Consider the following 15139-nt stretch of genomic DNA (forward strand, 5'->3'; position numbering starts at 1 on the left):
GCTGCCGCCTTCGCGGGCCGCGCTGGGGGTTGGAGGGCACCGCGTTGTTGAGGCTGGCGCCTGGGTCCACGCCGCGACGAAACCCCTTCAGGGGAGCCCCTCCGGCGGCCAGCCGGCCTGATACCGCCCGCACACCCCCCTCACCCTCCAGGTCGGTCGACCCGGAGCCTGTCCGCGCCGGCAAGGACCAATGAGCGGGTTCTGACGGCCCGGTTGTGGAGCCCAGTCCGGGGACCAAAGAGACGCGGCTCGTGCCGTAGCGACCCGCGGGGGGCGGGGAGGCCGCCGTGAGGAGGCGGAGCTGCGAGCCCGCCAGTGCGCTCCGGCCCCGCCGCCGCGGTCGCCTGCGCTCCTCCCCGCTCGCCTTCGCACGCCCCCAGCCCCGGCCGGCCTTGCCTCCTCAGCGGCGGCGGCGGCTTCCGCCCCTCGTTGCTGAGCTCCCGCAGGAAACGGAAGAAGGCGCAAGCCATGGAGGGGAACCGGGATGAGGCGGAGAAATGTGTGGAGATCGCCCGGGAGGCCCTGAACGCCGGCAACCGCGAGAAGGCCCAGCGCTTCCTTCAGAAGGCCGAGAAGCTCTACCCACTGCCCTCGGCCCGCGGTGAGGCCCTCGGTCCCTTTCCTCCCCGCCCTGTCCCCGGGCCGCCGCGCAGCCCGCCCCGCCCCCACCCTCGCCCCTCAGGGAGCCGCGGAGCCCCCCACCCGCCCGACCCTTCCGGTCGGACCCCCAGAACGCTCCTCGCCGACACACCCCCACTCGGGCCCTGAACATCCCGGCCGAGCCGGCCGTGGGCTCCGCGAGACTCCCTCCTCACCGGCCTACCTGCGAGATGCCGGCTCTGAGGCACCCGGCTGGAGTTGCCGGTTCCCCTATCGGTTTTCATGAATATCCAGCTGTCATTCTCCCAGGAGATTCATCTGGTCCTGTCTTACCAGATGGGGCTTTATATCTGGATGTGTGGTTGCGTGACCCCCTCCCTCCTCATCCTTATCCGCGATTAAGGCCTAGGTCCCTAGTGAAGTGAGAGGAACAGGGAACTCAGTGGTTAATGTACAGGTCCCTGGTTCCACCGCCTCTGGGGTAGAAAACGTTGTTCCCAAAGCAAACATTTTCGAACACCTGAGATGACATTGCTTTTCCCTGGGAAAGAATTCTTTAGAAGAGAGGACCACAAGAATGATAAGAGTCAGTGAGGGTTTGCTAAATAGTATCCGATTTGATAGCACCATAATTATCGACAAATGAGGCACATCTTTAGGAACAGAGCATTGGATTTCCTTTAGTCGAAATCCTGCTCTTCTCTTGCTCTCTAGGCTCTAAAGTAATTATAGCCAGCACTTAGTGAGTGCTTGTGAAATACCTACTGTTTTATATGACTTATTTCATTTATTCCTCAAATCGATCCTAGGATTCATTTGACCAGGCTCACTCATATGGAAACAGACCTTTTGATGAGTGAATGAATGAATGAGTGAATCAATGAAAGTATCTTACCCAAGGTCACACAGTAATTTGTAGCAAAGTCAGAATAGTATTTGAGCTCTCCAGCTCCAAAAGGCCTTTAACCACGACATTCCATTATCTGGTCCATAGGATACAGTTTCACTTGAGGTTCAGGATATTTCCATGTTAAGAAAATTATCAATAAGTCAGTAAGAGTGTGGGGTTACCTGTTTCATTTTATTGTTTTCTTAGTTTTTTTCTACTTACTGAAGTCCTTGAATTTCTTTACTTTTCTTTGTCCTTTTTATTTCCCTGCTGTTGAGGGAAATGAAAGAAAATAAGTGAATGATTTTTTTTCTTAATGTGGCAAAAACAGAGCTTACCAACTTAACCATTTTTAAGTGTACAACTCCATAACGCTAAACATTTTCACACTGTGGTACAACAGATCTACAGGATTTTTTGTCTTAACAAAACTAAAACTTTATGCCAATTAAACAATTCCCTTCCCTGTTTTCCCTTTCCACCCAGCCCCTGGTAACCACCACTGTACTCTTTTAAAAAAAACCACCACTGTACTCTCTTTTTAAAAAAACTGCCACTGTACTCTCTTTTAAAAAAGAGTTCTCCTCTTTTAAGTAGTACTCTGGCTACTTTGGATGCTTATTATATAGTAAGTGGAATTATTTAGTATTTGCCTTTTTTCACTGGCTTATTTAATTTAGCATAATGTCCCTGAAGTTTATTCATGTTATAGCATAAATATGATATTTCCTTTTTGAAGGCTTCATAGTATTTCATTGTGTACATATACCACATTTTCAATATCCATTCACCATCTATGACTAGACTGTATTGATAGTTTCTATATCTTGGAAACCATCACAGTCTATATTGTAAATAAGGCTACTAAGAACATGGGTGTACAAATACCTCTTTGTGATCCTGCTTTAATTGTTTTTGATATATACCCAGAAATGGGATTACCAGATCATATTGGTAATTTTATTTTCACATTTTTTGAGGAATTGCCATACTGTTTTCTGTAAGAGTTATACAATTTTACATTCCTACTAACAGTGGGCAAGAGTTCTTGTTTCTCCACATCCTCATCAACACTTGTTATTTTCTGTTTGATTCTTTGTTGGTTTTTGACTTACCCATCCTGGCAAGTGTGAGGTGATATCTTATTGTGGTTTTGATTTGCATTTCTCTCAAGATTAGTGATGTTGAGGATCTTTTTATTTGCTCGTTGGCCATTTCTGAGAAATATTCAAGTCCTTTACCCATTTTTAAATTAGGTTATTTTTAGTTGTTGAGTTATTCCTGTGTGCTAAATTGCTTCAGTCTTATCTGACTCTTTGTGACCCTATGGACCATAGCCTGCCAGGCTCCTCTGTCCATGAGATTCTGCAGGTAAGATTACTGGAGTGGGTTGCCATGCCCTCCACCAGGGACTCTTCCCAACCCAGAGATTGAACCCACATCTCTTACATCTGCATTATTAGCGGGCAGGTTTTTTTTTTTTTTTTACCACTCATGCCACTCATGCTAGGAAACTCTTACAAGATGTCTGATTTGAAGATTTTTTTTCTCCCATTCTGTAGGTTGTTTTTTATTCTGTTGTTTCTTTTGATACACGGGAGTTTTTTCCTTTTGATATAGGCCCATTTGTCAATTTTTGCTTTTATTGCCTATGCTTTTGGTTTCTTTAGAGCTTCCCTGGTGGCTCAGATGGTAAAGCGTCTGCCTGCAATGCTGTAGACCCGGGTTTGATCTCTGGGTCGGGAAAATCCCCCTGGAGAAGGAAATGGCAACCCACTCCAGTACTCTTGCCTGGAAAACTCCATGGATGGAGGAGCCTGGCAAGCTACAGTCCATGGGGTTGCAAAAAGTCAGACACGACTGAGCAACTTCACTTCACTTTGGTTTCATATTCAAGAAATCATTGCCAAGAGTTAAAACTTTTTGAATTTTTGTACTGTATGAATGCATGACTTCATTTTGTCATGATGTAGTCTTAGGGGGTGCTTCCCAGGTGGCACTAGTGGTAAAGAACCCACCTGCCAATGCTGGAAATGAAAGAGATACAGGTTCAGTCCCTGGGTTGGGAAGATTCTGTGGAGGAGGGCAAGGCAACCCATTCCAGTCTTCTTGCCTGGACAATCTCGTGGACAGAGGCCTGTCAGGCTACTATTTATAGGGTTGCAAAGAATTGGACATGACTGAAGTGTCTTAGCACACATGCACGCACAGACTTGAGGGACAGTTTTAACTTTAAACATGTAACCACTCCAGATGGAATACCTTGGCTTTTGAAGCCTCACCCGTAACTAGCTTGTAACCTTAATCTTGGGCAAGTTAGATAACCTATCTAGCTTGTAGCTTTTCTGTCTGCAAAATAGGACAACAATGTACCGATTTCATAGGGGTGGCATGAGGATTAAATGAGTAAATACATGGGAAGCATTTAATAGCACTTGATTATTTTGGTGTCATTTCCATTTAACAAGTGTGAGACAGAGTTTTTAAACCTATAGTCTGTAATTCTTCTATGAAACAAGCAACTTGAATCAATCTACTAAAGATACTGTAAAATATCAAAGCACAATATAGCTGTTGCTTTTAAAGACATGAACATAGGGAAAATTAAGACAGTAACAGTGAAAGTTAATAGTACAATGTATTGTAAGGCAACACGTGATTGTAAGGCAACACGTGATTACAACATAAAGTGATTAGCTACAGTTGTGGTGTAGTCTGAAGACCTTATTCAGATATGGACTTTGCCTCTGACAGATTTGAGTTACTCTGACAAGGATGAGTTACTTATTGCCAAACCTTGTTTAGTTATGTATAACATGAGGATTTCATTACAGGGTTGATGTTAGGTGAAATAGATCATGTGCAAATACTTAACAAAGTGTATTTTACATAGAATGTTCTCAGATGCATACTGGAATAATTTAAGAATCCAGAGGAGGAGGAAAAGATCTAGAACATTTGTATAAGCTCCTGATAAAATATTTAGTGTAGAAGGGAATTGAAGCTATTGTTTAAAATGAAATTTAAAACTTTTATCCCTGAATTTCATGTATTCTAGACCACTTTTACATCTTTATAACTTAGAGCTTTGGTTAAAAATATTCCTCTTGGATGTATTTTCATGCTAAGGTAGGCAAAATAAAACATTGCATTTTGATTTCTCTTATTTTTATATAGTGAATGCAAAAATGTGAGACTAAATTCTAGCTAAATTCCAGAGTTTTTGTCCCCTTTACATTTTATTCTTGCTAGGTAAGGAATCTGATTGATAAACCACTTTAAAAAATTGGCAAGAGTTTTCCTTAGGGAAAAACTGCATCCTCAGAAGAATCTAGGACATTGTTGCTTTCTAAGTATTTAGTTGAGGATATTATTTTACAGTTTATTTAAATGGACTTGTAAGCAAATTGGATTTATAACTTTCAAATATTTTCATATTATGAGTTTGGTTTATGTTTGAAAGGATTAATATATGTATATGATGCTACATAGGAAATATAAACTGGGAAAATATCAGCGAGAGGAAGTAAATTGCATTTTGATTTCTTAAACTTTATGTTTACTGGATTATTGATATGTTTTATATTTTTACAGAGAGATTCAGCCTCACAGTTTTAATGCTTTATATTACTATTTTAATATGTTAGTGTTTAATTCTAATTGTCAGGCAGTTTGAAGTATAGATTTTTTTCAGATAAAAACATTTTAATTATTTTCAAGAGTTTCATAGTAATTTGAACCAAATGGCAGTCTACAGCTTCAAAAAAGGCCATCCTGTGTCTACTCTAATGAATAGATAACTCATATAATTTGCAGCCTCTATCTGTACAATAGCAAATTAAAATAGTCCTCTTTTTATTATTTCCCCTCAGGTGAGAGCTATATGTATAGATTTTTCTTCCCTTTTTTTGCTACTTTATTTTAAAATTTAAACCTAATAAAAAGTTCAAAGTTCTGTTCCCTTTAGTCTCACTTAAAATGATAAAATAAAACATTTAAAACTGTCATTTCACATCTGCAGTATTATCCAGCCTATTCCTATGAAGACAATACCATTTTCTTTCTGTTTCTGACTTAATCAAAATTTAGTGATGAGTGTAAATAATACATTCAAAACAGTTATTTTGGTAGCACTAGTTAAATATTATAAAATGATTTCCACATTTCAGCTAATAACCAAACTGTCTCAAACATTATAGTTGAAGAAAGAATACTAAACTTAGTTTTGAACTTCACAATTTAATGGTTTTATGTGTTTATATCCATAACTGTCTTTCTGAGCCTCGATTTTTACATCTGTAGGATGGGGATATATTTATTCAGCAATATTTACTGAATCCATGCTTCTTTGTGGCAGGCACTGTTCTCAGAACTAGCGAGTCAGTGATCAATAAGACAGTTCTTGTCCTCTTGGAGCTTACATTTTAGAGGAATGGAATAGGAAATCTCTGCTAGACACAAAAATGGCTCAGTTCCTATCATTCGCTTTTCCTTTCCTGAGCTACAGTTTTCTCATCTGTAGTCTTCACAGGATTATTATGAGGTTATTTTATTAAGTGCTATAAGAATTTCATGTATTAGTACAATGGCAAAAGTATTTGGATGATTCCTTGGAGTTACTTATATAATATTTGTCTCTTTTCCGTCATTTTTTATCATTAAAAAAATGCCTTAAGTTAGGATTAATCTCCATGTGAATTCAGGTACTCATTCCATTCTTAGTTAATATGTAGTTCTCCCTGCTTTGCATTTATTCCTTGTATTATTTATGTATATAGCTCTTCCTTTCCTAGATTAAAAATTCCTCTGCTGTCAGGAACTATTTTAATGTTACCGTCTTTTCTACTCATGTGGTGTCTACCAGTCTTTTGCATGTATTGTGGCATCTGTAAATCCTGGTTTTCTGGAATGATACCTGTTTAGGTAGTTTTATCTCTTATCAGTGAAGACAATTTGTTCATAAATATATGAAAAAGTTACAGCTGTAAGGCTTTTCATGATAATATATTCACAAATGAAATTTTCCCACAATAGACAAGTATGGAAAAAGGTATATAAGGGTTGTCATCATAGCAGAAATTTGGAAAGAGTCCATCACTGGGAACTGATCAAATAAATTGAATTGCCTACATATACTGTGCACTTAAAAACTATGATGTGCCTCAGTAATTTTCTATTCAGTGACCCACCTTACCCTGCTCATTGACTATAAGTTTCCAGTTGTCTTTACTGAATTCAGAGTTCAGCCTGTAGTCACTCCCTGTTGCAATAGTCCTAAATAAGATCTTAAAAAATAAAGATGATATGCACCTAGATTTATTGCTATAAAATGATATATACATTGAATTATAAACCTATTAAGGGCAGGCTACCAACATATGTAGATTATTCTAGTTTTGTTTCAAAATATTTAAAAAGCTAAACAGCTAGCCAACTAGAGCAACTAGAGTTAAATATACCACAATGGTTGAGTGATTTTTTTGTGTGTGATTTATAGGAGATCTTTACTTTGTTATATCTTTTTTTAATGAACTGAACAACATTACTTTTATAATCACACAAATAAAAGCTATTTTCTGTTTGCCTGGAGTGAAAAAATCTGTTTTCCAAATTATATATTCTTAGGTTTTGTTAGTGATGGGTATTATATATAATAGGTGTGCAGCAGAACCTAATGAAATAAAAGTAGATCTTGGTTATTCACTTTTGGATTATCCACATAAACATTTTTAATACTATGTTTACCTTTTCACTGGTCCTTAATATGGGATATGTGTAAATTAAGTACAGATTACATTAAAACCATACAGATTACATTAAGACATACAAGCAAAGCTGTATGTCTGGAAAGTGAACATACAAAATAAGGTTGGATAGTTTTAAAACCAAAAGTAATCCGGTTTATAAACAGATCTTATATCTGTCCAACGAATGTTTGTAATACTGCGCATTATTGTAAATGTGATCTCATTTAATAGCTAAGACATTTAATAAATCAGAAAAAGCTTGTGAGTTCCAAATTCTGGCAGTACTTGAACTGAACCACATTACCTACTCAGGCATTGGTTCCAGTGATTGTGGAAGAAATCAGCAAGAAAACCTTGCTGATTCCATTTGTAAGATGATAAAACTGGATATTGAGACACAGAGGTAATAGAGCTTGTTCACATTTTCACTGTTTGGAGCCAAAGTGCTTGATGTGAGTGCACGAAAATACATAGCCATTGTTAAGCAGAACCCCTAGGCACTGTAGAAAGATTTTCAGTATCATCGTAACTTGAAAATTTAAAACAACTATATGATCTTGCTTTAGCAATATCCAGCATCTAGCTGTTAGCGTGGAAAATGTCCAGAAAAACTGAGAAAATGTGTTTGTGCAAAGAATGAAAGGGAATGTACAGATAACGTCTAACTAGCATGCATAGGGACTTTGTGGCCACCTGTAAATATAAATACATATAACCACTTTCCCATCTGGTTTACCAATTTTTTCAAAAGAATTTCTTCTTTTATTGGCTGAAATACTTCTATAAAGAGACACTTTCCCCTCACCTATCTTAGGGTTACACAGTGGTACAATTCATATAGGAAAGGCAAGATATGGTAAGTGCTTGATTGCTTTTATCAGTTTTCAATAAAAGGAATTGACTCCTGTTTTCCAAAAGCAGATAATATTATTTTTTAGACGTGGCCAGTGGAACCTCTTCAGGTTACCTCCTGAGTCTCATAGACACATTCCTAATAGTCTTTAATAATTTTCTTTCTCTTTGGTATAACAGAAAGTTTCAGGTTTCTCTTATACATTCCCTGTACTAGATCTTGAATCAACCGTATCTCCAATAAGCCATGGTTTCTTTTAGTGGAAAATTGTGTTTTAGTATCATAGTCTGGTAATAATGATGCTGTGGTTAATAGATTGTTCATTGTTTCTGGGCCTTTTCGGTGTACAGACTAGGGAATTTTTTTTTTTTTAAGTTAAAACAGCTTATACATTTATACTAGTAAGTGAAATTTGAGTTAAGCACTTTGGCTTTGGGGTCTTTAAACTTTTCTTGCATGTATTTCTATCTTTTTCCTTCTACAGTAGTAATCCTGGTTTTCAAGGCCATGGCAAATGGTAGAATATGTCATGATTATTTATTTGCTTTATGCCACATGATATATGTAATAGTTTCAGTGTAACATTACCAGTACTACCTCACTGATAAAATTACTGAAAACAGTTAAATTTTCTTTGCATATACTTTCTCCATTTTCCCTTTTCATTTTAGCTTTTTAAAAATTCTGAAATACTTTGAAGCTTATAGAAAAGTCTTAAAAACAGTGTACACTTCTTATATACATTTCACTCAGTGCTTCCTATTTGATAAAATTTTACTGCATTTGCTTTATCATGCCCTTTCTTTCTTCCTGCTATCTCTCTTCCACCCCCACAGGTATACAGTTTGTTCTTATATTTTTTTCCAGAACCAATCAAGAGTAAGTTGTAGACATAATATCCTATTACACCTAAGTAATTCAGTATATGTTTTTTTAAGATAAGGACACTCATACATAACTCAGTATAGCTGTCAGAGTCATGAAATTAATGCAAGTACCTCATTCAGATTCTGCCAGTTCTCCCTGTTACATTGCATTTTTTGGCATATTTTGTTATCTAGATACCATCTTTTCTCTTTTCCTTTTTTTAATTTTTATTTTATATTGGAGTATAGTTGATTAACAATATTGTGTTGGTTTTAGGTGTACAGTAAGGCGATTCAGTTATACATGTATCTGTTTATTAAATTCTTTTCCCATTTGCCCAGAGAGATCCCTGTTGATTATCTGTTTTAAATACAGCAGTTTGTCAGTCTCAAACTCCCAGTTTATCCCTCTCCCCTATACTTCCCCCCACCTCGTTCCTTCTCTAAGTCTGCAAGTCTTTTTGTTTTGTAAATAAGTATATTTGTATCATTTTTTTAAGATTCCACTTATAAGTGATATCATAAGATATTTGCCTTTGTCTGACTTTCTTCACTTAGTATAATCTCAAGGTCCATTCATGTTGCTGCAAATGGCATTATTTCATTCTTTTTAATGGCTTAGTAATATTCCATTGTGTATATGTGCCACATCTTCTTTATCCACTCATCTGTTGATGGACTAGGTTGTTTTCATGTCTTGGCTATTGTAAACCGTGTTTCAGGGAACACTGGGGTGTACATATCATTTTGAACCATTTTTTCTTTGGATATATGCTCAAGAGTGGAATTGCTGGTAGCTCTTTTTAGTTTCTTAAGGAACCTGCATACAATTTGTCATAGTGGTTGTACCAATTTGCATTCAGTCTCTTTTCTTTCTTGATCTTTGTGTTTTTGATGAATGCAGGCCAGCTATTTTATAGATTTTCCCTCAATTTAGGTTTGGCTGACATTTCCTTAGGAATTTTTGGCACGCATACCATAGAAGTGATGTTGCATTCTTAGTGTAACATATCAGGGAACATGTTGACTTGGTCCTTACTGGTGAGGTTAACTTTGATCACTTGGTGAAGCTGGTATTACCGGGTTTGTCTACTCTAAACTTACTTTTTTTCCCCTCTTGTAATTAATAAGTATTTTGTGGGAAAATACTTTTAAACTCTGAATTCCTATTCTGCAACAAATTTCCACCAGCTCCTTTTAGCATCCATTGATGATTCTTTCCATTATAAATTTCTAATGGTTGCCAAATGTTGGTTTTCTTATTCCATTATTCCTTCTACAGTTTATTAGTTGACATTCAACCTTATTTATTAATATGGATTCATGGATTCCTATTTAATCCATTATTACCGTTCATTTTGATGCTCAGATTGCCTCAGATTTAATCAGTAGGAGCCCCTTCAAGCCCCTTCAAGCTCCTATGTCTTATGACATGTCCTCATCATTCTTTGAATTTCTTTACTTTCAAACACAAAAAAGTTTTCAAGCTCATATTCTCTGCCCTGGGAATCAATTCTTTCCCCAAGAGTTCTGATTCTTTTTAGTGGATAATGATACTTGGAAACTAAGATATAGACACTTGATAAACTCATTGCTACAAGTGTGTCATTGCCTCTAGACCCTCTTAGTAGCAGAGCTAAGAGATGTATGTATGCATGATGCATGAATGTATGTTATGTGTATCTGTGTGTTATATGCGTTTGTGGATATACACATACCTATAGTAATTTACTCTATATTAATTTCGCAGTCTGTGCAAAGATTCACACACCTCCCTCTGAAGTCCATAGGGTTCTTTCTTGCCTTCTGCATTTTCATATTTGTAATTCCATTCTCTGACAGCCAAGAAATGTGACTCTTGTTACCATCAGTTTACTTATTTGTTCATTTTCCCCTATATGTAATGAGTTGCCTTTTTTGACCTCAGTGGTACATTCCCTATCAAGCTCAGTCATGCTTTAGGCTTTGAGTATTACGTTGGTCCCAATAAGTTGTCTTGGTCCAGGCCTCAGCTGCCAAGTTTAAAAGGAAGAGAAGACAGTTTCTGGCCTCCCGCTCCCCCCGCCCCCGACCACAGAAGGAAAGTCAGAGGAAGCCTGCCATTTAAAAATTATTGAACCTATCTACAGTGTCAGAGCACATTATCACTACATACTATGTACTCTCTTTTAGTTGTCATTCAGTCTTAATTCAATAGGTCACTGTACATTTAATGCTTACCATTGGTCCTTTTGTCATTGTATATCTATTTATTTTGGATTCCTAAAGCCTATAGTAGATTTCTAGGAAGGCCTTGTGGGAACTGTGTTCCCTAAGTTCTGGGGAATGTTGAAAACAGTTCATCTGTGGGTCTTAATACTTGAAGTTTTTGATGGATACAAAATCTTTGGCTCAAATTTTCTTTCTCTGGATACATATTATTCTATTGTTTTATACAAGTACTACTGATGAGCAAAGACTGACAATCTAATACTCTTTCCTTTATAAGCCATTTAATCTTTTTGACTAGATGCCCAATTAATTTTACTAGAATATATCTTGATGTTGGTTTTTCTGGGTCTGTATTCTTAGATATGTAATTTGCCCTTTCATTATTTGGTTTCAGATATTTTTATTTTTATATCAGAAAAGTTTTCTCCAGTTATTGTTGGTTTTATTTTCTTTAATTTTCTTTTTCAGGACTCCTGTGTATGTTGGATCTTCTCTAACTGACTTCAGTATTTGCCATTTCTTTCTAATTTTTTGTCTTTTTCATTTAATTAAAAAGTTTTCCTTCCTTTTTATGTTCTCTTTTACCTAGACAACATTATCTGTTGTGTTTATTAACTCTTTGTTTCTTCTAGTTTAGTTCTTTTTTGGATTGATTCTTCCTTTTATTACCACCCCCCACCCCGAGTTTTATCACTTAAGCAATGGGTAGATAATTTGGGGGGTTGTTTTTGTTCAAATTTATGTTGTTCTTTTGTATAATGTATAATTTTAAAAAGTCTTTTCAGCTTGTTTTGAAATAGTAGGTTGTAGTGTTTACCTATTTTGTTTGCAAGTCTTTGTGTTGTGCTTTCATTGTGTTTGGAGATCTGTCCTGTTTTCTTTTATCTTTTGTAACTTTGTATCAGATTTAACTTTTATCATTTTATTTATTTTTATATGAAGTTAGTCTGTCAAAATACACAGAGATCTCCAGTTTCTATGTAGTGTTTGAAAATATGTCACCTTGATATATAAGATCTCTTCATGTTCTCCTTCCTCACGTGACCTGAATTTTCTGTTTTCTTTTCTCCATTCCCCTGTCCTCTTCAGTTTGGATCCTGTTCCTAGAAATTTCTTCTTTATGTGGCTTTGCTCTAGAGAAGAGCTTTGACTGATTCGTTTTAAGAGTTCTAGTGACTGGAGTACTGTATGCCCTTAAGACTTTATTATAGATCCTTTCAATCACATGCTATTGTAGTGAGCAAAACCCATTTCTTTTTATTCCCTTTTCTCATTTTTGCCTGCTGTGTTTCATAGAGAGTCCTTGCTGGCTCTTTTGGAGTTATTTTGTTCTATGGGCTGATAAAATGCCCTGTTACTATCCTCTGTATTTCCCCTCACAAATACTAATAGCCACATAGATCTTGCGACTGTTGGTGGTTTGTCCCAGCTTCTTGTATTTTGGGATTTTGTACATGATGTTTTGATTTTGTTACCTAACTGCTCTGGTTTTATGAGATTTAAAATTTAAGCTTCTGCCTTCCCAGAATTTCCACAGAACTTTTCATAGTAGTAAGTTGTGAACCACTACCCCCTAGACTATGATGGCTTCTACTCTCAAGGTCAATGTGATCGCATTAAAAGTGAACTATAATTAAAAATAAACTATATGTTATTATCTTGTTAAACTACTAGATAGCTAGCTAATTAAGAGCCTTTCTGTACCATCTACAACTAAATTGTTATAAAAACTAAATGTCTTATGTATTTGGTGACCTCTTGAATGCATGAGCTATGAAAAAGATTTGGAAGAAATTTCTCTTATATGTTCAGTTCAGTTCAGTCACTCAGTTGTGTCCAACTCTTTGCAACCTCATGAACTGCAGCATGCCAGGCTTTCCTGTCCTTCACCAACTCGGGGAGCTTGCTCAAACTCATGTCCATTGAGTCAGTGATGCCATCCAACCATCTCATCCTCTGTTGTCCCCTTCTCTCCTGCCTTCAATCTTTCCCAGCATCAGAATCTTTTCCAATGAGTCAGTTCTTCTCATCAGGTGGCCAAAGTATTGGAGTTTCAGCTTCAGCAACAGTCCTTCCAATGAATATTCAGGACTGATTTCCTTGAGGATTGCCTGGTTGGACTCTTTGCAGTCCAAGGGACTCTCATGAGTCTTCCAGTGCCACCAATTCTTCGGCGCTCAGCTTTCTTTATAGTCCAACTCTCACATCCCTACATGACTACTGAAAAACCATAGCTTTGACTAGACAGACCTTTGTTGGTAAAGTAATGTCTCTGCTTTTTAATATGCTGTCTAGTTTGGTCATAGCTTTTCTTCCAAGGAGCAAGCGTCTTTTAATTTCATGGCTGCAATCACCATCTGCAGTGATTTTGGAGCCCAAAAAAATAAAAGTCTGTCACTGGTTCCATTGTTTCCCCATCTATTTGCCATGAAGTGATGGGACCAGATGCCATGATCTTAATTTTCTGGATGTTGAGTTTTAAGCCAACTTTTTCACTCTCCCCTTTCACTTTCATCAAGAGGCTCTTTAGTTCTTCTTCACTTTCTGCCATAAAGGTGGTGTCATTTGTGTATATGAGGTTATTGATATTTCTTCGAGCAATCTTGATTCCAGCTTCTGCTTCATCCAGCGTGGCATTTCACATGATGTACTCTGCATATAAGTTAAATAAGCAGGGTGACAGTATACAGCCTTGACATACTCCTTTCCCGATTTGGAACCAGTCTGTTGTTCCATGTCTAGTTCTAACTGTTGCTTCTTGTCCTGCATACAGATTTCTCAGAAGACAGGTAAGGTGGTTTAGTATTCCCATCTGTTTAAGAATTCTCTGAAGTTTGCTGTGATCCACACAGTCAAAGCCTTTAGTGTATTCAATGAAGCAGATGTTTTTCTGGAATATTAAAAATAATTACTGACAGTTCTCTGGTGATCTACTGGTTAGGATTCAGCACTTTCATTACCATGACCTGGGTTCAGTACCTGGTCAGGGAACTGAGATCCCACAGGCTATGTGGCAATGACTGCTGGATTTTTTAAATATCTATATAGCAGCTTTGGTGGTGGTGGTTTAGTCGCCAAGTCGTGTCCAACTCTTGCAACCCCACGGACTGTAGCCTGCCAGGGTCCTCTGTCTATGGGATTCTCCAGGCAAGAATACTGGAGTGGGTTGCCATTTCCTCCTCCAGGGGATCTTCCCGACCCAGGGATTGAACCCGGGTCTCCAGCATTGCAGGCAGACTCTTTATCAACTGAGCTACAAGGGAAGATATATAGCAGCTTTATTGAGATATAATTCACATATCTCACAGCTCATTCAGAGTATACCATTCAGTGGGTTCACAGAGTTGTGCAGCCATTGCAACCATTAATTCTAGAACATTTTCTTCATCACAGAAAGAAACCTCATACTCACTAGCAATCACTTCTTACTTCTCCCAAATTTCATCCTTTCCTCCCCAGTAGCCCTTGGCAACAACTGATCTTTCTATCTCTAGATTTGCCTATTCTGTTCATTTTGTATAAATGGTATCATACAGTGTATTGTCTCTTGTGACTGACTTTTCACTTAGTGTGTTTTCAGGGTTCAGCCACATTGCAGCATATAATACTTCATTTTTTTTTATTGTCATAGTACTCCATTGTATGGACATTTCACATTTTATTCATCTACTCATCAGTTGATGGACATTTCAGTTGTTTCCACTTTTTTCCTATTATGAACAATACTGTTATGAACATATGTGAACCAGTTTTTGTATACATGTATGTTTTCATTTCTCATGGATATACACCGAGAGATAGGATTATTGGGTCAGATAATAACTATATGTTTAATCTTTTAAAGAACTACCAGATCTTTTTTCAAAGCAAGCACCCCATTTCCTGTTACCACTAGCAATATATGAGTGTTCCTAGTAATGTTCCTAGTAATACATCCTTGCCAACACGTTATTGTCCACCTTGTTGATTATAG

At 37.6% G+C, this 15139-nt stretch overlaps 1 protein-coding gene across 4 annotated transcripts in view; it reads left to right on the forward strand.

The window, feature by feature from the left end:
* The first annotated feature begins 225 nt into the window (after positions 1 to 225).
* The window catches only part of DNAJB14 (DnaJ heat shock protein family (Hsp40) member B14), a 42295-nt gene continuing 27381 nt past the window's right edge, over positions 226 to 15139 (forward strand). Inside the window, exon 1 of one of the 4 annotated variants that reach the window (XM_043870948.1) lies at positions 226 to 601. In XM_043870948.1, the coding sequence (XP_043726883.1) occupies positions 469 to 601 (133 nt within the window). In that variant the 5' untranslated portion in view covers positions 226 to 468. The remainder of the gene's footprint in view (positions 602 to 15139) is intronic. The other 3 variants (XM_043870946.1, XM_043870945.1, XM_043870949.1) reach the window with 3 other exon arrangements.

The sequence above is a fragment of the Cervus elaphus genome, chromosome 17 (assembly GCF_910594005.1).
Source record: "Cervus elaphus chromosome 17, mCerEla1.1, whole genome shotgun sequence".
Taxonomy (NCBI): Eukaryota; Metazoa; Chordata; class Mammalia; order Artiodactyla; family Cervidae; genus Cervus; species Cervus elaphus.